Source organism: Peromyscus maniculatus, chromosome 3 (assembly GCF_049852395.1).
Source record: "Peromyscus maniculatus bairdii isolate BWxNUB_F1_BW_parent chromosome 3, HU_Pman_BW_mat_3.1, whole genome shotgun sequence".
NCBI lineage: Eukaryota > Metazoa > Chordata > Mammalia > Rodentia > Cricetidae > Peromyscus > Peromyscus maniculatus.
The window spans coordinates 81,240,008-81,262,083 of NC_134854.1; the positions used below are offsets into that span (position 1 = coordinate 81,240,008).

At 40.5% G+C, this 22,076-nt stretch overlaps 1 protein-coding gene across 1 annotated transcript in view; it reads right to left on the reverse strand.

The window, feature by feature from the left end:
- Positions 1-1,025: 1,025 nt before the first annotated feature.
- Positions 1,026-22,076, reverse strand: part of LOC121827994 (uncharacterized) — a 73,544-nt gene continuing 52,493 nt past the window's right edge. Inside the window, exon 6 of the mRNA XM_076566872.1 lies at positions 1,026-1,338. Coding sequence (XP_076422987.1) covers positions 1,240-1,338 — 99 coding nt within the window. The 3' untranslated portion in view covers positions 1,026-1,239. The remainder of the gene's footprint in view (positions 1,339-22,076) is intronic.

Consider the following 22,076-nt stretch of genomic DNA (forward strand, 5'->3'; position numbering starts at 1 on the left):
ACCCTTTGGGTATTTTACTGCAGTGAGCCCCAGGGTCTCATTCTTGCTGCTGATTTCATGCACATTCTTCATGTAGGCAATCTTTTCAACCTTTTAGGAAGTCTTTGGCATCAAGTGTTTCTGTTTCCCATCAAAGTGAAAGCTTTTCTTGAGTGAAACATCTCATTGTGACATTCTGCTCCCCTCTGGAGATTTTAAAAATTGTTTCTGTTTCTGAGTTTGTTTTTGTGGGTTGCTAATATCTCAAGGCTACCTGTCAGCTGGGACTTTGGTAGTAACACCTAAATCATCATTCTCTTAAAGCCATTCTTTTGCTAGTAGCAGAAGAGCATGGTCTACTGCTTTACTTGCTGTAGTTCCACACAGTAAAGGGATGTCTTGGAAAGAGAAGGATATCTTCCATGCTAGTAGACTATTGTAGAAATAGCTATCTATATGACACGATTTCACTATTGAAATTTGAATGTCGTTTTGTTCCTGGACACCACCCACATCTGTTTTACAAACTTATAAAATAAAAATTAAATGGTGATTGTTTTTCTAAATGATCTACCTTTGCTACTCCCAGGGGAAAACTTGGTAGGGATATGCTCCCCAGGCAGCAGGTACCACAGGCACAGAGGCACTCTCTTCTTATCAGACTACACATGTGGCTCATTTGTCTTCAGGACAGAAGTGTACACACTACAACCTCAGTAGTCCATTGACAAAGTGCAGAGGGTTACACCGGCCCCTTTCCCTTTGAAAAGCAAACCTAAGCAAAGAGTTGAAGAGTGACCAAGGAAAAATATGTCCTCCATTCCACAAAATAAAACTTGCCATTAAAAGGGCTGGAGAGATGGCTCAGCGGTTAAGAGCACTGGCTGCTCTTCCAAAGGTCCTGAGTTCAATTCCCAGCAACCACATGGTGGTTCACAACCATCTGAAATGAGATCTGGTGCCCTCTTCTGACCTGTAGGCATACATGTAGGCAGGATACTGTATACATAATAAGTAAATAAATAAATCTTTAAAAAAAAAAAAAAAAACTTGCCATTAAAAAAGAAAAAAATATTGCCGAATGGGCAAACTAAAGATGAAGAGAAAACCCAACTGGGGCCATCTTCCACCTATTTTCACTCACGTGTAAAGTGGACCCCTTTTTGCCCCCACGTGCTTCCCTCTCAGTAGTCTGTTGAGCAGCAGGGTTTCAAGGGTCAAGCCACATTTAGCAATGTGGCTCCTGCTCACATGCATTTATCAGTTCAACAGTGGGAAAACCATACGAGGTACAGAGTCAAAGCAGCCTGGATCCATCGTGGTCCTGTCATCAATTATACATGTGGATTGAGCCATTATCTGTAAAAGAAGATGAGTGTTCATGTGCCTTTTGTAAGATGAGATGAGATAATACGTATGTGAAGTACCCAGCACTTAGGGACTAATTAGTGTCTCTGCCAGCTCCACACTTATGGTTTATCCAGTGCAGTTCTCTTGGCTACTGGTAAAGTGGACTGCTAATTTCTGTAACTCCACTCTTCATATGCCACTGTCTTCCTACAGCCTCTTCTGCTTATGTGTTCATCAACCTAAGCCATGGCTTTGTAATCTGGACAAAGCTTCTCTCCTTGAACAAACTCTAATCAGGCTCCTCTGAGCTAAGCAGACTCATCAGTATCTGTGACCTTCAGTACCTTACCACCCTCAACCTCTGACCAAGTTACTCATTTCCACTATGCTCAGACGATGTCTAATCACAGTGGCCTATGTTCAGCAAACATCCAGTAAGTTTATCCTAAATTACCTTGACACTTGAGGCTTTCTTTGAATAATTTTCTTATTCACTTTTGCCCCTTTCCCCAACTATTAGCTATAAAATTGACAAATTTTATGATTATGTATCAAGTCTACCCTAATTTCTGTTCCTGCAAAAAGTGAACAAGCAGCCCCTCTATGATAACTATTATGCTAACAAACTGTGCCTCCCCAATTGCCTACTAAGCATCAGAAAGAATAACTCCCTAACAATATCTAGCATGTCATACACACTGCCTTGTTTATAAATTAATCAGATGAACATTAAAATAAAAAATTATGCAAACAGTTACTTTTCACAGTTTCAATTACCCACTACCAAATGTCTGAAATTGTTCAATGAAAAAATTCTAGATATAGGGCTGGACAGGTGCTTCAGTGGTTAAGAGAACTGAGGCTCTCACAGAAGACCTGAGTCTGGTTCTCAGCATCCATGTCAGGTGGATCACAGCTGCCTGTATCTCCAGCTCCTAAGGACGTAACACCTTCTTCTGGCCTCCATAGGCACTTGCACACACACAACATATATCTGCCCTCACACATGTACATGCACACACACACACACACACACACACACACACACACACACACAACTAAAAATAAAAATATACAAAACACTAGAAATAAACAATTGTTAAATTTTAAATAATTGATATGATTTTTTATCACAATTAAGGCTCACTTAATCTTATACTGTCCCCTTTAACTTGTAAACTAAACCATCACAGGTATATATGAATAGGAAAAGCTCAATACTGATGGGATTCTGTACTATTTGTGGTCTTAAGCATCCACTGAGGGGTGTATGGAACATACCCCTCTGTGTGGGCTAGGGGTGACTGAAGTTCAGAATTTTGTATGTGATTCTCATACAAAAGCCTAATCATCTTGCATGCAGCCCACGATATCTGGTGATGTGCTGAGAGTCACAGGCTGACCAAAGAAGTGTCCCTGTTCCCTTGGCATTTGGCTTGCCAACTTTGGTGTCCTTGAGTGCTCATATATATAACCTTGTGTTCTGTTTTCTATCAAAGAAAAATGTAATTTTTTTTCACAGAAAATAGGGGAAGAATCCCAATCTATCCCTTTGGCAGACACCAATGAGATTTAATTCAGTTTTAAATGTTAATTAAATTTAAAAATTGATTCAGTTAGATTAATGCACAGATTAGAGTCTTTAGATTAGCTTTGGCCACTCAAGTGAGTACAAACAAAAAAAAAAATGAGGCAAATGAGACCCAAAGGAAGAAATTAGTCAGTTACAAAGTACATATATTTTTAAAAGCACCATACCAACATATCTGTTTATTTGTGCATGTGTGTGCATGAACATGCACATGCATGCCTGCATACCATGGCACTCATGAAGAAGTCAGAGGTCAGAGGATAACTTTGTGGAGTCAGTTTCCTTTTCCCACCCTTATGTGGGTCTGGCAATTGATTGCAAGTTATTAGGCTTGTGTGGCAAGCATCATCACCCACTGAGCTGTCTTGCATTCATTCCACCAACATTTTTGAAAATATTTATTCTTTCTGAATCCCTGTTCAAATATATTCAGAGTAAAGTAAAGACCTTAATTTATTAGCACAACATTTATCCTCACCTCATTTCATACTAATTATGTGCTAACACCTTGAAAATCTGTAATTTGTACCGTTTCCAGAAATATGTGATAAATAGCGCCTTTTCTGCCAGCCTGCAGGAATCCTACAGATGGGATTCCTATGTGTGAGAACATGTTATTGCTCAATATTTTCAGAGGCTAGGAAACATAAAGTCAGGGAAGCACATAGGGAAATGTGGCTGATAAAAGGATGGGGCTAAAGTGGAGATGTGGCTCAGTGGGTAAAGCACTGGTCCCAAAGGAAAGATCCAGGTTCAAATATCCAGAACTCACATAAAGATATGTACAGTGTAGCATGTGTCTTTAATCCCAGTGTTTACACAGCTAGATGGGGCAAAGACAGGAGAACAGTCACAGGCTTATGCAGCAACTAGCCTGGTTTACACAGCGGTGAGCTGCAAAAGAGAACCTCATCTTAAACAAGCAGGGAGGCGAGGACTGACACCCAGGGCTTCACCTGTATGCCTTGGCATAGGTATGCCTGCACGCATGTGTGCACGCGTGTTCTCTCTCTCTCTCTCTCTCTCTCTCTCTCTCTCTCTCTCTCACACACACACACACACACAGAGAGAGAGAGAGAGAGAGAGAGAGAGAGAGAGAGAGAGAGGAGAGAGAGAGTTTCATTAAATTCAAAAGCTTCTACACAGCAAAAGAAACTGAGTAAAGACACAGCTTACAGAGTCGGAGAAAAATCTTTTCTAACTGCACATTTGACAGAGTATTCATATATAGACTATAAAAAGAACCCAAAAAGCTAAATAACAAAGAACTAAAACAATCCAATCAATAATGGACCAATGATATGAGCAGGGTTCTCAAGAGCTGTAGTACAAATGGTCAACAAACATAAGAAAGTTCATCATAATTAAGTTAGTGGATAGCAAATTAAAGCTACACTGAAAGTCTATCCCACCCCAGTCAGAATCTCAGTTATTAAGAATCTAAATACCTATTAAAGAGGACCCTAAGAAAGACACAGAGAAATGGATGAGATCTACATGAGCAAACTGGGGGTGGGGGTGAGGTGAGTAATGGAGGGCAAGGGTCTGGGGAAAGAGAGCTTAGGGGAGTGGGAGGTCCCAGCTGGATCAGGAACAGAGAGGGAGAACAAGGAAAGAGATACCATGATAAATGAAGACCCCATGGGAATAGGAAGAAGCAGAGTGCTAGAGAGGTCCCCAGAAATCCACAAAGATACCTCCACTGTAGACTACTGGCAATGGTCGAGAGAGTGCCTGAGCTGATCTACTCTGGTGATCAGATGGCCGAACACCCTAACTGTCGTCCTAGAACTCTCATCCAGTGACTGATGGAAGCTGATGCAGAGATCCACAACCAAGGCCCAGGTGGAGCTCCAGGAGTCCAAGTGGTGAGAGAGAGGAGGGATTATATGAGCAAGAAATATCGAGACCATGATTGGAAAAAGCACAGGGACAAATAGCCAAACTAATGGAAACACATGAACTGTGAACCAATAGCTGAGGAGCTCCCATGGAACTGGACCAGGCCCTCTGGATAAGTTAGATAGTTGATTAGCTTGACCTGATTAGGAGGCCCCCAGGCAGTGGGACCGGGACTTGTCCTTGGTGCATGAGCCAGCTTTTTGGAACCAAGGGCCTATGCTGAGACACTTTGCCCAGCCTTGGTGTAGGGAGGAGGGGCCTGGACCTGCCTCAACTGAATCCACCAGGTTGGGCTGACTCCCCAGGGGAGACCTTGCCTTGAAGGAGGTAGGAATGGGGGGTGGATTGGGAGGTAAGGCTGGGAGGTGGGAGGAGGGAGGACAGGGGAATCCGTGGCTGATATGTAAAATTAAATTAATTATAAAATAAAAATATTTTTTAAAAAGTTGTGGGGGTAACCAATCACTATCAGATTGGAATTACAGCCCATTCTATGAGATGGAACCCATGTCTGACACAGGTTAGGTGTCCAAGAACCTGAGACTAGATAACCATTAAAGTGCTATAACAATAAAATGGCTGATAATAACAAAAAAAATGGATCCAAGTAGCAGCAAGTCTCAGGAAATAAAGGAAAACTGAAACAGCATCTGTATTCTATCTGACCACCATGGGATAAAATTAGAAATAAAAAGCAATAGGAACTTTAGAAAATATAAATAAGTCATGGAGACTGAACAACACATCATGGGATGAATAGATCAATGAAGAAATCAAGGAAATAAAGACATTCCTAGAATGAAATTCCTAAATGAAAAAGAGAAAACACAACATATTCAAATCTATGGGATACAGGGAAGGCAGGTCTAAAAGGATGTTCATAGCTCTAAGAGCCTACATTAAATTTAGTTTACCGAAGAGAACTCAGCCTCATGATGAGCCTCAAGACACTGGAAAAACAAGAATAAACTAACAGCAGTAGACAAAGAGAGACAACCCATATATGGGTAGAAATTAATTAGGTAGAAATGAAAACAAGTACAAAGAATCAATGAGTCAAAGCAAATATAAACAAAATTCACAGACCCTTAGCCAAATTCATCAAAAGAAAGAGAAGTTACAAAGTAATAACATGAGAGATGAAAAGGAAGAACAATTCAGCAGCTAGAAAGGACAAAGTAAGTAAGGTAGAATAAGGACAAAGTTTAGCAAGTGAATCTTTGAGACCATGTGGTCTACATAGACAGTTCCTAACCAGCCAGGCCTACATAGTGGGATTATGTCTCAGGAAAAACAAACAAACAAACAAACCCAAAACTCCTAAGAAAAGCCTAGGATCAGATAGATTCAGTAAAGAATTCCACTCAATATTCAAAGAAGAATGAGCATTCCTCAAATTATTGCATAAAACAGAAAAAGAAGGAACATTTCCAAACACTTTCTATGAAGCCTGTATTTTCCTGCTACCAAAACCAGATAAAGGGGGTGGGGGGAATTATGGGCCAATCTCCCTGACAAACATGGATATAAAAGTTCTCAATAAAATACTTGCAAACCAAATGAAGAACATATCCAAAATATCATACTTCATAAGCACTCCAGGGATACAGGGATGGTTCAACACATGTATATCAATAATTATATTTCACCACATAAATGGATTCATGGACTAAAATTGTAGGACCATTTCAGTAGACAGAGAAAAGAACATTGACAAAACACAGCACCCCATTCATGATTAAAAACCCTGGGTAGACTAGGGATGAAGAAAACGTATCTCAGTATAATAAAGGTATCCAAGACAAAGCAATAGATATCACCATGTTAGATGGAAACAAACTTGAAGCATTCCCACTAAGATGAGGAATAAGACAAGGGTGTCAGGGAGGAGTGGGCAGGAAAAAAAGAAAAGAAAAGACAGGGATGTTTACTCTTGACATTCCTATTCAAAACCGTGCTTAAAGTCCTGGTTAAAGTAATAAGACTTCAGAGGTAGGAATTAAAGGGATACAAATATGAAAGGAAGATGTCCGAGTATCCATATTTGCAAATGGTTTTTACATGAGAGACCCCAAAGACTCCACCAGGAAACCTCTAGAGCTGATACTCATTCAGCAAAGTAGCAGGATACAAAATTAACATGCTCACATAGGTAGTCTTCCTACACAACAAAGAAACACAGGCTGAGAGAGAAATCAGGGAAGTAATATTCACAATGACTCCCCAAATACCTTGAAATAGACCTAACTTAAGGAAATGAAGGAAGGGCCTCTGAACTAAAAGCACTGGAGAAAAAAAAATGAAGCTATCAGGAGATATAAAGACCTGCCATGCTCATGGATTGAAAGGTTTCATACTGAAAAAATGGACATCCCACCAAAGGCAATCATTGCAATTCTTCACAGAAAATTAAAAAGAAATCTTAAAAATTCATGTACGTAACCAATAGAACAAAAGAAAAAGAGGCTATGAACTCTAGGAGACACATGTGATGGGTTTGAGGAAGGGTAGCTGGGAAGGGCTGGAGGGAGGAAATGGAGGGGGAAATATTGTAAATCTATCTCAATTAAAAAACATTTTAAAAATAGCTGGGCAGTGGTGGCACACTCTGTGGTGGTATTGTGTTCACCAAAATATTGTGTACCTTAATAAACTTACCTGGGGTCAGAGAACAGACAAGCCACTAGTTAGTCAGTGATAGCACACGCCTTTAATCCTAGCATTCCAGAGATAGAAATCCCTCTGGATCTCTGAGAGTTCAAGGCCACATTGGAAATAGCCAAGCATGGTGACACACACCTTTAATCCCAGAAAGCCAGCCTTTAATCCCAGGGAGTGGTGGTAGAAAGTAGAAAGATATATAAGGCGTGAGGACCAGAAACTAGAGGCTTTTGGCTGGTTAAGATTTTGGCTGGTTAAGCTTTCAGGCTATGGAGCAACACAGTTCAGCTGAGATACATTCTGGATGAGGACTCAGAGGCTTCCAGTCTGGGGAAACAGGACCAGCTGAGGAAATGGCAAGGTGAGATAGCTGTGGCTCGTTCTGTCTCTCTGATCTACCAGCATGGACCCCAATAACTTGCCTCGGGTTTGATTTTATTAATAAGAACTTTTAAGAATCCTGCAACATCTGGCGCCCAACGTTCGTGTTACGAATTCATGAAAAAGCTGTTTGCCTGTGGCCTTGTGAGCCCCAGCTCAGGCCCAAGCTACACTCAGGCGGTTGTGGTGGCGCACACCGGTAGGATTTGCTGAAGGAGACAGAGGCAGTAGGATCCCGACTTTGAGGCCAGCCTAGGAGGCTTGGGAGAAGCTCGGACGGAGCCACAATCAGTGGTGGGACCATGGAAGCAGTGGCTACTGCTCCACGTTGCCAGCTCCTTCTCATCATGTTAGTGACTGCGGTGATGCTGCTAACTGGGACGAAGGGTTTACTGCTGCTGGTTCAGAGAAGAATTGCCAGGACCATCGTGTTACAAGAAAGCATCGGCAAAGGTCAGTTTGGAAAAGTTTGGCAAGAAAAATGGTGGGGAGAAATTGCTGTGAAGATTTCCTGTACTAGGGAAGAATGTTCATGGTTCAGAGAGAGAGACATTTATCAGACTATGATTGCTCCAAACCACAGAGGAGGAAAAAAAAAAAGTCTGCAGGAAACCATGACCATGCCTAACAGTGACTTTGAAATCTTCAAAAAGATGACAGGATCCTACAACGATGATTCCACATGGACTATGATAAAGCCATTAAGCCGATTAACACCATGGAAAAATCGACTTTGGACTACAAACTGGTCAGAACAATTTCGAGAGGACTAGTTGAGATGATCCAGCCTGACAGACTACTCAAACAAGGACTTGAAACAAGCCCTGAACTTTCCTATTATCCAGAGACTGGACAAACGATACAGGACTTGATGATTAACCCCAAAATTTTCTTTTCAAGATTCCCTAAAGATATCTTCACCCCTAGAAAGCAAAAAGAAAAAGAAAATATAGATATGAGATAGATCATCGAATCTACTCTGAGAAAAAGGATAAAGAAATAATAGGATAAATAGGTGGATCATTGAATCTACACTGAAGAAAAAGGGGAAGATATAAAAATGACAAAAGGTGGGCTACTGAATCTATTATGAAAAGAAAAAAAGAGAAAATATGGATATGATAAGATAAAAAGGGAGATTATGGAATCTACTTTTAAAAAGGAATTACTTGTTTTAAATAAGATAAGTAATGAAAATTTTTTGGTCTGAGTTTATCAGATGTTACTGGACTGGACATTGTTAATATATATAATGGAGATTTTATCTGAATCTGTCAAATGTTAATGGACTAGACATCATTAATGTAATTTTGGCTGTATATATTGTATATGCTTATTGGATAGTTTTTCTTGTATTAGTTATAAGCTTTTTTAATTTTAGACAAAAAGAGAGGAGATGTGGTGGTATTGTGTTCACCAAAATATTGTGTACCTTAATAAACTTACCTGGGGTCAGAGAACAGACAAGCCACTAGTTAGTCAGTGATAGCACACGCCTTTAATCCTAGCATTCCAGAGATAGAAATCCCTCTGGATCTCTGAGAGTTCAAGGCCACATTGGAAATAGCCAAGCATGGTGACACACACCTTTAATCCCAGAAAGCCAGCCTTTAATCCCAGGGAGTGGTGGTAGAAAGTAGAAAGATATATAAGGCGTGAGGACCAGAAACTAGAGGCTTTTGGCTGGTTAAGATTTTGGCTGGTTAAGCTTTCAGGCTATGGAGCAACACAGTTCAGCTGAGATACATTCTGGATGAGGACTCAGAGGCTTCCAGTCTGGGGAAACAGGACCAGCTGAGGAAATGGCAAGGTGAGATAGCTGTGGCTCGTTCTGTCTCTCTGATCTACCAGCATGGACCCCAATAACTTGCCTCGGGTTTGATTTTATTAATAAGAACTTTTAAGAATCCTGCAACATCTGGCGCCCAACGTTCGTGTTACGAATTCATGAAAAAGCTGTTTGCCTGTGGCCTTGTGAGCCCCAGCTCAGGCCCAAGCTACACTCAGGCGGTTGTGGTGGCGCACACCGGTAGGATTTGCTGAAGGAGACAGAGGCAGTAGGATCCCGACTTTGAGGCCAGCCTAGGAGGCTTGGGAGAAGCTCGGACGGAGCCACAATCAGTGGTGGGACCATGGAAGCAGTGGCTACTGCTCCACGTTGCCAGCTCCTTCTCATCATGTTAGTGACTGCGGTGATGCTGCTAACTGGGACGAAGGGTTTACTGCTGCTGGTTCAGAGAAGAATTGCCAGGACCATCGTGTTACAAGAAAGCATCGGCAAAGGTCAGTTTGGAAAAGTTTGGCAAGAAAAATGGTGGGGAGAAATTGCTGTGAAGATTTCCTGTACTAGGGAAGAATGTTCATGGTTCAGAGAGAGAGACATTTATCAGACTATGATTGCTCCAAACCACAGAGGAGGAAAAAAAAAAAGTCTGCAGGAAACCATGACCATGCCTAACAGTGACTTTGAAATCTTCAAAAAGATGACAGGATCCTACAACGATGATTCCACATGGACTATGATAAAGCCATTAAGCCGATTAACACCATGGAAAAATCGACTTTGGACTACAAACTGGTCAGAACAATTTCGAGAGGACTAGTTGAGATGATCCAGCCTGACAGACTACTCAAACAAGGACTTGAAACAAGCCCTGAACTTTCCTATTATCCAGAGACTGGACAAACGATACAGGACTTGATGATTAACCCCAAAATTTTCTTTTCAAGATTCCCTAAAGATATCTTCACCCCTAGAAAGCAAAAAGAAAAAGAAAATATAGATATGAGATAGATCATCGAATCTACTCTGAGAAAAAGGATAAAGAAATAATAGGATAAATAGGTGGATCATTGAATCTACACTGAAGAAAAAGGGGAAGATATAAAAATGACAAAAGGTGGGCTACTGAATCTATTATGAAAAGAAAAAAAGAGAAAATATGGATATGATAAGATAAAAAGGGAGATTATGGAATCTACTTTTAAAAAGGAATTACTTGTTTTAAATAAGATAAGTAATGAAAATTTTTTGGTCTGAGTTTATCAGATGTTACTGGACTGGACATTGTTAATATATATAATGGAGATTTTATCTGAATCTGTCAAATGTTAATGGACTAGACATCATTAATGTAATTTTGGCTGTATATATTGTATATGCTTATTGGATAGTTTTTCTTGTATTAGTTATAAGCTTTTTTAATTTTAGACAAAAAGAGAGGAGATGTGGTGGTATTGTGTTCACCAAAATATTGTGTACCTTAATAAACTTACCTGGGGTCAGAGAACAGACAAGCCACTAGTTAGTCAGTGATAGCACACGCCTTTAATCCTAGCATTCCAGAGATAGAAATCCCTCTGGATCTCTGAGAGTTCAAGGCCACATTGGAAATAGCCAAGCATGGTGACACACACCTTTAATCCCAGAAAGCCAGCCTTTAATCCCAGGGAGTGGTGGTAGAAAGTAGAAAGATATATAAGGCGTGAGGACCAGAAACTAGAGGCTTTTGGCTGGTTAAGATTTTGGCTGGTTAAGCTTTCAGGCTATGGAGCAACACAGTTCAGCTGAGATACATTCTGGATGAGGACTCAGAGGCTTCCAGTCTGAGGAAACAGGACCAGCTGAGGAAATGGCAAGGTGAGATAGCTGTGGCTCGTTCTGTCTCTCTGATCTACCAGCATGGACCCCAATAACTTGCTTCGGGTTTGATTTTATTAATAAGAACTTTTAAGAATCCTGCAACAACACTCCTTTAATCCCAGCACTTGGGAGGCAGAGGCAGGCGGATCTCTGTGAGTTCGAGGCCAGCCTGGTCTACAGAGCAAGATCCAGGAAAGGTGCAAAGCTACACAGAGAAACCCTGTCTTGAAAAGCCAAAAAAAAAAAAAAATTTTAAAATTAAAAAATTCATATGGTGGATTCAGAGGTTGAGAGCACTGGCTGCTCTTTGAGAAGTCCTGAGTTCAATTCCCAGCAACCACATGGTGGCTCACAACCATCTATAATGAGATCTGGTGCCTTTTTCTGGTGTGCAGACATACATACATGCTGAACACTGTATCCATAATAAGTAAACAAATCTTTTTTTTTTTTTTTTTTTTTTTTTGGTTTTTCGAGACAGGGTTTCTCTGTGTAGCTTTGCGCCTTTCCTGAAGCTCACTTGGTAGCCCAGGCTGGCCTCGAACTCACAGAGATCCGCCTGCCTCTGCCTCCCGAGTGCTGGGATTAAAGGCGTGCGCCACCAACGCCCGGCCTAACAAATCTTTTAAAAAAAAAATCATGTGGACCCACAAAAGAGCTGGGACAGCCAAAATATTCAAGATAATAAATACACCACTGGATGTATTGCCATCCCTGATTTCAAGTTTTCCTGCAGAGTTATAGTAGTAAAAGCCACATAGTACTGGCATAATAACAGCCACACATTGATTGATGGGCCAGAGCAGGATATAAGCTCATGCAAGTACAGCCATCTGATTTTTGTTAAAGATACAAAAGTCACACTAGAGAAAAATGCAACACCTTAAACTACTGGTGCTGGAAAAACTACTCTACACATGTAGAAGGATGACACTTGATTCTCTGTATCACCCTGCACACAAATCTAATCCAAATGAGTCAAACATTTCAATGTTAGGCCTGAAACTCTGAAACATCTAAAAGAAAGAACAGGGAGTGCACTTCAGGATATAGGCTCAGACAAAGACTTGCTGAACTGGGGACCCTGGATGTCCAATAGTCTACAAGTATGACCTCAGGAAATTTAAAAAAGCTAATTGGCTGAAGAAGCAAGTTAGAGAATGATAAAAAAAAAAATCCTGACAGCTATATATTTGACAGTGATTGGTGTCCAGAATATTCAAAGAACTCAAAAACTAAACATCAAGAAATAACTCAATTTAGTGACAGGCTATAGATCTGAACAAAGTCATCAAAATAAGAAGTAAAAATATCTAAGAAATATTTTTAAAAAGTGTTTAATGTTATTAGCAACCAGGGAAATGCAAATTAAACTACTTTGAGATCTCATCTCACTCTACTCAGAATGGCTGAGAATAAGGGGAAAATGACAATAAATGCTAGCAACAATGCTGAGAAAGAATATCCCTCACTTGGTCAAAGTGCAAATGGGTGCAGTCACTAAAGAAGTCAGAGTGGAGGTTCCTCAAAAGGGTAGAAACAGATCTACCATATGACCCATGTATGCCACATATATCCAAAGGACTGGATGTCTATCACAAAGATACTCGCTCACTCATGTTTATAGTTGGTCTATTCAGATTTTTTTTTTTTTTTTGGAGACAGGGTTTCTCTGTGTAGCTTTGCACCTTTCCTGGAACTCACTCTATAGCCCAGGTTGGCCTTGAATTCATAAAGCTCCACCTGCCTCTGCCTCCCAAGGGATTAAAGGCGTGCGCCACCACCGCCCAGCTTATAGTTGGTCTATTCAGAAAAGCTAGAAAGTAGCCTAGATGTCCATCACCTGATGAATGGATAGAGACTGGAGCTATTATACACAAGGCGATATTGCATAATCTGTAAAGAAAAATGAAACAACATCAAATGCAGGGAAACGAAATGAACTGGAACAAATTACAGGAAGACATAACCCAGACCTAGAAAGACAAACGCCACATGCTCTTACTTGTGGATCTTAGCATAGAGTCTTTGGTTTTTGTGCTTAATTTGGAGTCCCTGCAGAAAAAGAGGGGACCACAGGGAAGTGGGGAGGGGGTCTTAAGGGAAGGGGAGTAGAGGAATAGTAGAACACAGGTACTATGACAGGGCAAAGGCAGGGCAGAGGAGGTGTGGGGAGGGGGATGATCAACACCAATTACTGAAAAGACCATATGGGAAACCTACTATTTTTATAAGCTTTACGCATACATATAAAAAGTTTAGTCAGATGGCCAGATGGCTCAGCAGGTAAAGACACCTGCCACAAAGCCTGACAATCTTAGCTTGATTCCTGGCTCCCAGATGGTAGAAGAAAGGAAGAAAGGAACAGGTTCTCCCCAGTTATCCTCCGACTGCCACGGGAGCTCTTGAGAGAGAGAGAGAGAGAGAGAGAGAGAGAGAGAGAGAGAGAGAGAGAGAGAGAGAGAGAGAGAGAGAGAAACAGAGAGACAGAGAGAGACAGAGAGAGATTGTGTATAATGTAAACAAAAAAATGAAACCAGTTTAATTGTAGTTTTTTTTATACAGAGGTACTAGATCGTCAAATAAAAAACCCAGTGGCAGGTATGGAATACCTCCACATGAGTTGTTGGTAAGGGATGTCCCAAGATCTCTCCAAGTAATGAAAGCTATTCCAATTGCTCATGGTTGCTCACTAGAACTTGACCTGTTGCTGAAGGTAATAGGACTTGAGGAAGTCAAATGAGTACTTCTCAGGAAGCTACCTCCATGCTGACTAACTTTCATAGTATTGAAAGGGGGATATACAGGCAATGGGAAGAAAAGCAAAACAACAACAACAACAACAAAACCACATCAACAGTTTTTACCCAGCTATGAGTCCTGTGAAGTATGATAACGATACAGATGCAAGAGTGAAACCAACCTTAGAGAGGTTACTGACCATTTCTCATTGCATTTAAGTTCCTTTCTACAGGAGGAATCACGTGTCTGGTACTGTAAATCTAGCCATGATTGGGGAGCTCGCAGGCCTCAAGGGTGGAGCTATAACTCTTATTTTTGCTAACTGAACACAGTACCAGACCCCTCTCCACATTTGGAGCCCTGTGAATAGATTAGTGCAGCTCTCACTTCTTCTTCATCAGAGAAGTGCAGTGGACAGTGGTCAATGCAGAGACTCACAACTGGACAAGGTGCAGAGAATCAATCTCAGTGGAGTGCTCAGTCACACATGAGACATTTATATCACATCGCTCCCATTAAAGCTCAGGCCACATAAAGGAAGAAGGGACAGGAAGATCTTAAGAGTCAGAGTATTTGTATGAAACAGCATCTCTTGGATATGACCGGACATCTACACTCATGCACTCACATAACAGCTGGTGTTGTCAACATTCTATCATGGGGTGAGGAGGTCATAACCCCTAAGCCTAGATGAGGAGCTTATTGACAGATGATGGCTGCTAGAAGAGGAAGAGTCATTTTTCTATAGGGGAGTGGTCCCTGGTAGGTTGACCACACTCTGGTGGCTGGCCTCGCACACATGAATGTATACAAAGGCAGCACACATCGCACTCATTGGACTTAAAAAAAGAACATGAAGTCAGGAAAGGGGTGGAGGAGTGGGGTTGGAACCAAGAGCAGTAGAAGGGAAGAGTGAAGAGTCAGGACAATCAAAATATATTACATGCACATGGGAAATTCTCTAAGAAGAAATGCATTAAAACTAAAAATTTCAAAATGTTGGCAAGTTTGTCAGTGGAAATATAAAGCAGTCCAACAGGTGTACTTATAACAGAGCTCAGCAGAGCATTAGACGTCAGCTTACCAGAGATACTTGCCCATTAATGTTCATGGGCAGTATTACTTCCAACCTAGGTGTCCAGCAACAAAGGAATGGATAAAATATGATTTAAATAGACATTGGAATTTTTCAGTCATAAAGATAAAGTTATGTAATTTTTCAGAAAAATGGATGCAACTAGAAATAATTGTGTTAAGGCAATTGAGTCAGTCTCAGACAAATATTATAAAATTTTCACTCATTTTCAGATCCTAGTTTTGACAGGCAACTGTTCTAATGAACAATGCATATTTTTCTGACAAATTAGCATACTAACAAAATAACATCTATTCTTCAAATATACTTTAAAGAAAAGTGGAAAATTAGTTCAATTGTAGAAGCAGTTGGGCTAAGCAATATGCAATAATTGGATTACAAATTGCACCTAAATGACAACAAAAGGTTCATTTGAAGCAAGCGATGCATGTCTATAGTCTCAAATACTCAAGAAAATAAGATTGGATTGTTTGGGCTACAGGGAGTCAAGGTCAGCCCAGGAAATACGGTAAGATACAGGCTCAAAAAACCAAAACCAAATAACAAGGCTTGTTTGGTGAACATCAAGATAATGATGAGAATTTAAAGGACTTTAGAAGTCACAACAAAATGCATCTTTGTAGACATATTTGGATGTAATAAACTCGTATCCAATATTAAATTGGAATAAAAATTAGAATAGCATGTTATAAGTCACAAGTCCAAAAATGTTAAGAAAACTTTGTAGATGTAAATAATGATTGATCATTGTAAAGACTAGTTTTTGCTTTGTTCCAACTTCACATAGGCTAGAATCATTTGGGAAGAGAGAACCTCAATTAATAAATGACCTGACTAAACTGGCCTGTGGGACATTTTCTCAATTAGTAATTGATGTGGGAAGGGCCAGTACATTGTGGGTGATGCTACCCTGGGTAGGTGATCCTAGGAATTGTATAAGAAAGAAGGCTGAGCAAGCCATGGGGAGCAAGCCAGTAACCAGCATTCCCCAAAGCCTCTGCATCAATTCCTGCTACCAGGTTGCTACAAGCTGTAAGATTAAATAGACTCTTTCCTCCACAAGTTGATTTAGATCATGATGTTTTATTGTATCAATAGTAACCCTAATTTTCTTCTCTTCTATTGCTGTGAAGAGATGCCATGACCCAGAGAAAATTTCCAGCTACACATGACCAAGGCACCTCTTTTTTAAAAAAACAATTAATTGGATGCTTAATTAAAGTTTCAAAGGGTTAGTCCATGATCATCATGGCAGGAAGCAGAGAGGAACTGTGCTAGAGCAGTAGCTGATATCTTTACATCATGATCCATAGGCAGCAGGAAGGGAGAGAGAGAGAGAGAGAGAGAGAGAGAGAGAGAGAGAGAGAGAGAGAGAGAGAGAGAGAGAGGAGAAACTGGTCTTGGCATGGGCTTTAGAAACCTCAAAACCCACCCCAAGTGACACACCTATTCCAACAAGGCCACACTTCCTCCAGCAGGGCCATACTTCCTAATCCTTTCCAAATAGTTCCACTAATTGGACACCAAGCATTCAAATGGATGAGCCTATAGGTACATTTTCACTCAAACCATCACACTAAGATCAAGATTGGTACCATAAGTGGGGTGTTTCTGTGACAATACTGACTATGTGGTTTTGAGATGCTAGTGACAGGATTTGAACCTTGGGCCGGTCAAGCCCTTGAGTACTCAGAATTCAGTGGGCTGTTCTGTGGGAGCTTGGAAGGTAAAAGTGCTGAGAGCAGTGCAGACAAATGGAGACTTGGCTTGTGACATTTCAAAGGAAAGCAGGCTGTATCAAGACTTCTCTAGTTTATCTTTTGAGTTAAGACCCCCGTAAAGTAAAACTTTTGCTTTGCTAGGACCATTGATGCTGGTTAGCTGGAACTGAGAGATTAGCAGTGATTAAGAAGAGAACCGCATGACTGAGACGACATCTAGAAATGTTTTCTCCTCAGGGTCAGCACACAGAAGCTGTGGTCCAGAGTGGGGCAAGGCTGTACTTTGTACCGGTAGATGAATTTAGTCATTTTCCAAGTGGTACTGCTTTTGAAGGCACGAAGGTATCATGGAGAGAAGCTGAAACTTAGGATCACAAGAGACCAGGACAGGCCTTTGGTGAAAGTGGAGACTCAGTTCTAATAAAGGCCCAAGGATTAAGGGGGTCATGAGAGAAGTTGATTCATGCTGTGACAGGGTCAGAGTATGAAGAGATCCCAGGAGAGGCTACTGTTGAACGTGAAGCCAAATTTTAGTAGAGACACCAGCATTTTGAGATGCCCATACTATGGGATACCTTCCAAGGATAGGAGTAGCTATGTATGGAGCAGTGCTGACCTGAGTCTAGAAGACAAGCTTCGTATGCAGGACCATTGAAGAATCATTATAAGGCCAGAGAAGTGCCATTGTTTAGGCCCTTGGGAACTCAGAGGATGGTGAGTCCCAGATAACAAGTCCTGAACTCTTTACACTATTGGACTTTGTTTTTGCTTTAATTGATAGTGATAGTGACTTGGCTTTTTTGGTATCAAAATAAGAAAATATTTAACTTATTTTTAATTTTATAGGAGCCCACAATTAAGAGGTTTTGAAATTTTAATGATGTTTTGGATATTTTAGAGAAATTTTAAAGGTAATAATTTTCTTTATCATTAATTTCTTTCCACAACAAAACCCATCTTTCCTCATTAGTGAAAAATATTCCTTAAAATTATTAAAGTTTTCTTAAAGCTTTCATTTGTTGTTGGCTAACGTTGTTAAATGCCAACAAGTTCAAGTTAAATGCCCAAGTGCAACCACCATGATGCACTTAATACACTGACTGAGAATGTCACAGCCCTAACTACTCCTGCTTCAGGTTAGTATAGACATGGAAAAAATTGTCTCTTTATGCTGGCTAGTTTTATGTCAACTTGACACATCTGTCCTTGCTAATTTTATGTCCACTTGACACACACTAAAGTTGTCTGAGAGGAAGGAACTTCAAATGAGAAAATGCCTTCATAAGGCAAGTCTGTAGGGTATCTTCTTAATTTATTACTGATGTGAGAGGGCCACCCCACCCCATTGTGAGTGGGGCACCATTGGGCTGGTGGTCCTGGGTTTTATAAGAAAGAAGGCTGTGCAAGCCCTGGAAAGCAAGCCAGCAAACAGCATTCCTCAATGGCCTCTGCATCAACTCCTGGCTCTAGGTTTCTGTCCTGTTTGAATTCTTGTCATGACTTCCTTCAATGATGGACTGTGTGTTGAAGTATAAGCCAAATGAACCCTTCCCTCCTTAACTCACTTTTGGTCATAGTGTTTCTTCAGAGAAATTGTAACCCTAATGGAACACTCTCACCCAAAGAGTTTACAATCATAGTGAAAAATACTGCTCCTACTTCACAGCATATTATAAAAGGCAGAAACCTCATCTAAACTTGACATTTGTCTTAACATTTGTCTTCTTGTGCGCCTTCATAAAGTTAAACTACACTAAAAACCTTAACTTCATAGACTAAAATAAAGTCAAAAATGCAAATCTCTACCATGAGAGATCTCAGTGCTTAAGAAGGTCAGTAGCTAATACAACCAAAACATTTACCCTCCTGGTGTCAAATTCACTGGATCAGCATATCTTGTCTTCATTAAAACACATGAAGGGGTTTCTGAAACTTGCTAATGTGGTAGATAGGACAGTGAACAGTAACAGGCTCTGAGGATGAATATCAGTCATGAGCCTGACAGTAGTAGCCTTTAGCCTTGAAGCTGGAAGTCCACCCAGTAAACATGGACTTAAGACTCACAACTGGATAGACCTGTAACTGTCAAACCCTAAAGGCTCAGGCAAAGGGTTCTCCCCAGGCACAGGCCAGGCCAGAAGTTACATTGGATTTAACCTGATAAGACTTGGAGTTGGGAAAGCAGTTGGGCCCACCAAGCCCACATTTCTTTCTTTCTTTTTTTTATTTTTTTAAAAAAATTTTATTCATTTTACATACCAACCATAGTTCCCCCTCCCACCCCTCCTCCTGCTCTCCCCTCCACCTTACCCTCCCATCCCCCATCCACTCCTCCAAAGGGGTAAGGCCTCCCATGGGGAGTCAACAAAGCCCAGTACATTCAGCTGAGGCAGGACCAAGCCCCTCTCCGCTGCATCAAGGCTAAGCACCCACAGAGCAAGACAATGGATTTATTGCCTAGCAAAAATTTTAATGAACTTCATTATAAAAATCTTGCAAAAAAATCATACACACCAATATTAGCCAGATCCAAAGTTTATGCATTTTATTGAACCTCTATGTAATTAGAATAGCCATTCTCAAGCTATGGAGCTGCACAGTGGATTTTACCCCTTCATTATCAATACATTTTATGCTCTTACACACCACCAAAAATGAAAGATCCATGACAGAACTAGAAAAACAATTATAGCATTCCATAAATTTATGATCTTGAGTTATTCATGAATTTATTATCTTAAGGCACAAAATTTTGTGGTACCTCCTTCAAAACAGTAAAAGAAATCCTGACTATGCCTCACATGTGAAAACATTTGAGATGCTTCCCCCAATCAATTAAAAAAAAAAAGAGTCAGTAGTGCATGAGGAGGAATACCCTAACTCATTTATGATAAAATATGGCTTTGTAGGATCTGGATGGTTTGTGGGGAAGAGACACTATTTTAATAAAAGCATATAAGAATGTCTGCCCAACACCATAGCATCTACCCCATCTAGGACCTGCTGGAGCTCATGAAGAGACTGGTCCTATGGAACGATACCTGCAGGATCTCTATGACTCAGGGTGGCTGCAGGGTGTCCCAGAGGAGTTTTGGTGAAGATCCAGTGATGATGGTGTGCCAGAAACCAGAGACCTTGATCCAGACCAGTTACTCATTGGAATGAACATTTGCTAGTAAAGCTGACTGGACAAAAAATGTATATACTGTGAGACACACCACTCCCAATGCCAACAGAACTAAAGAAGAGGTGTTGGAGAGGTGGGAAAGATGGGAAGCTGGGAGGTCTTTTGTTTTGTTTTGTTTTGTTTTATTCTTATGTTTGTTTGCTATGTTTTGTTTTGGTTTGATTATTTTAAATTTTTTTGAAAGGGCATTGCAGGGGTGAGGGAAAGATATTGGGGAACTGGGAGGTGAGCAGAATTGGGTGCATGGTGTGAAATTTCCAAAGAATCAATAAAGAAAGTAAGTTAATAAAAAACATATCTGGGCAGAAAGTGTTGTACAAACTATATGATAATAAATAAAATGTGAGTCATTTTTCTTTTTAAGTACACACGGAAAAATGGAGAGGGACCAAAAGGCCACTGCCTTGGGTGGGACAGAGTTTTCCCCCTTCATTTCTTGTCCCATTAATGGGTTCACCTGTTTAAATGTTTAGCTTATGGAAGCAACAAAGGGACAACTCAACGTTAAAGGAGTTAGTGTGTCCCTATACAGCAGAAGTGCTCTTCGTATGGACATTTTGCAACCCATGACTGTGACAAAGTTCCCAAGGACAAGATGATATAAAATGACTAATAAAATCAATCAATAACAGTTTATTCCTTAAAATTATTAATGAACCTGAAAATCATTTTGTTCTGGTGAGATTTCTCTAACTACAAATGTGTGTTGTTTTCTGTGGTGGGTAATGAACTTAGAGCCTTGCGGCAGCTTGAAAGGCTACCACTGAGCTCACCCCAGTCTCAAAGTACTGAGACTGTAGCTCTTGCCTGGAGAAGGAACTGCCATGTCCTCAACAGAGTAGTCTGAAAAGAACTGATACCTTGCTGCCTCAGTCTCCGTGAGTTCATGTGAGCCTTGCTTAGTTGATTCAGAGGGCCTTGTTCTTGTGTCCTCCATATCTCTGACTCTTACACTCTTTCTGCTTCCTCTTCCACAGGATTCCCTGAGCTCTGAGGGGAGGGATTTGTTGGAGACATCCTAGTTAGTTTAGACCTGTGTGTTGTCTGTACAGGTCTGCACCAAGTCCTCTGCCTACATATTATAGCTCGAAGTTTAGTATTGTAATGGATTCCCAAGTGTGTGAATGAGTGGGTCTCTGATTTTGCCTTCTCGTGGGCTCATTTCCTTCTGTTTGCCTTGTTTGACTTTGATGTGATAGTTTTTGTTTTATCTTATTATATTTTATCTTGTTTGGTTTGGTTATTATCTCTTAGAAGCCTGTTCTTTTCTAATGATAGACAGATAGGGAGTGGATCCGGATGGGAGGGGAAGGGGAGGAAGTGGGAGGAGTAGAGGGAAGGGAAATTGTAATCAGGATATATTGTGTAAGAAAAGAATCAGTTTTCAGTAAAAAGGGGCAGGAGGAAAAAAAAGTGATATCTTCAGTCCCGACTTGAACAGTACCCCACAGTGATGCTATGTAGTTAGCTCAGCATATTCATTTTACTGAGTGCTACAAACTGTCCAGTGGGGATAGGTGACAGAAAGAAAAATATACAAGAAAATGTAAAATTCTGAATGACATATGTATCAAAATTGGTATCAAATACCAAGGCTCAATATACAAACTTTTAACAGATAAAGAATCCGACTTGCGTATGTGACAAAAGAAAGTGAACAGGAGAGAGGAGAAAATAATCAGGTGTGTAGGAAGCAGAGCCTTCTTCAAGATAATATGCTAATCTTCACCAATATTGACCATAGTCTAAGACAGTTTGGCTTTATCCATACTGCTATTCCCATATTAAATTGACAAAGTATAACTAATATGAAAGTTCAGCAA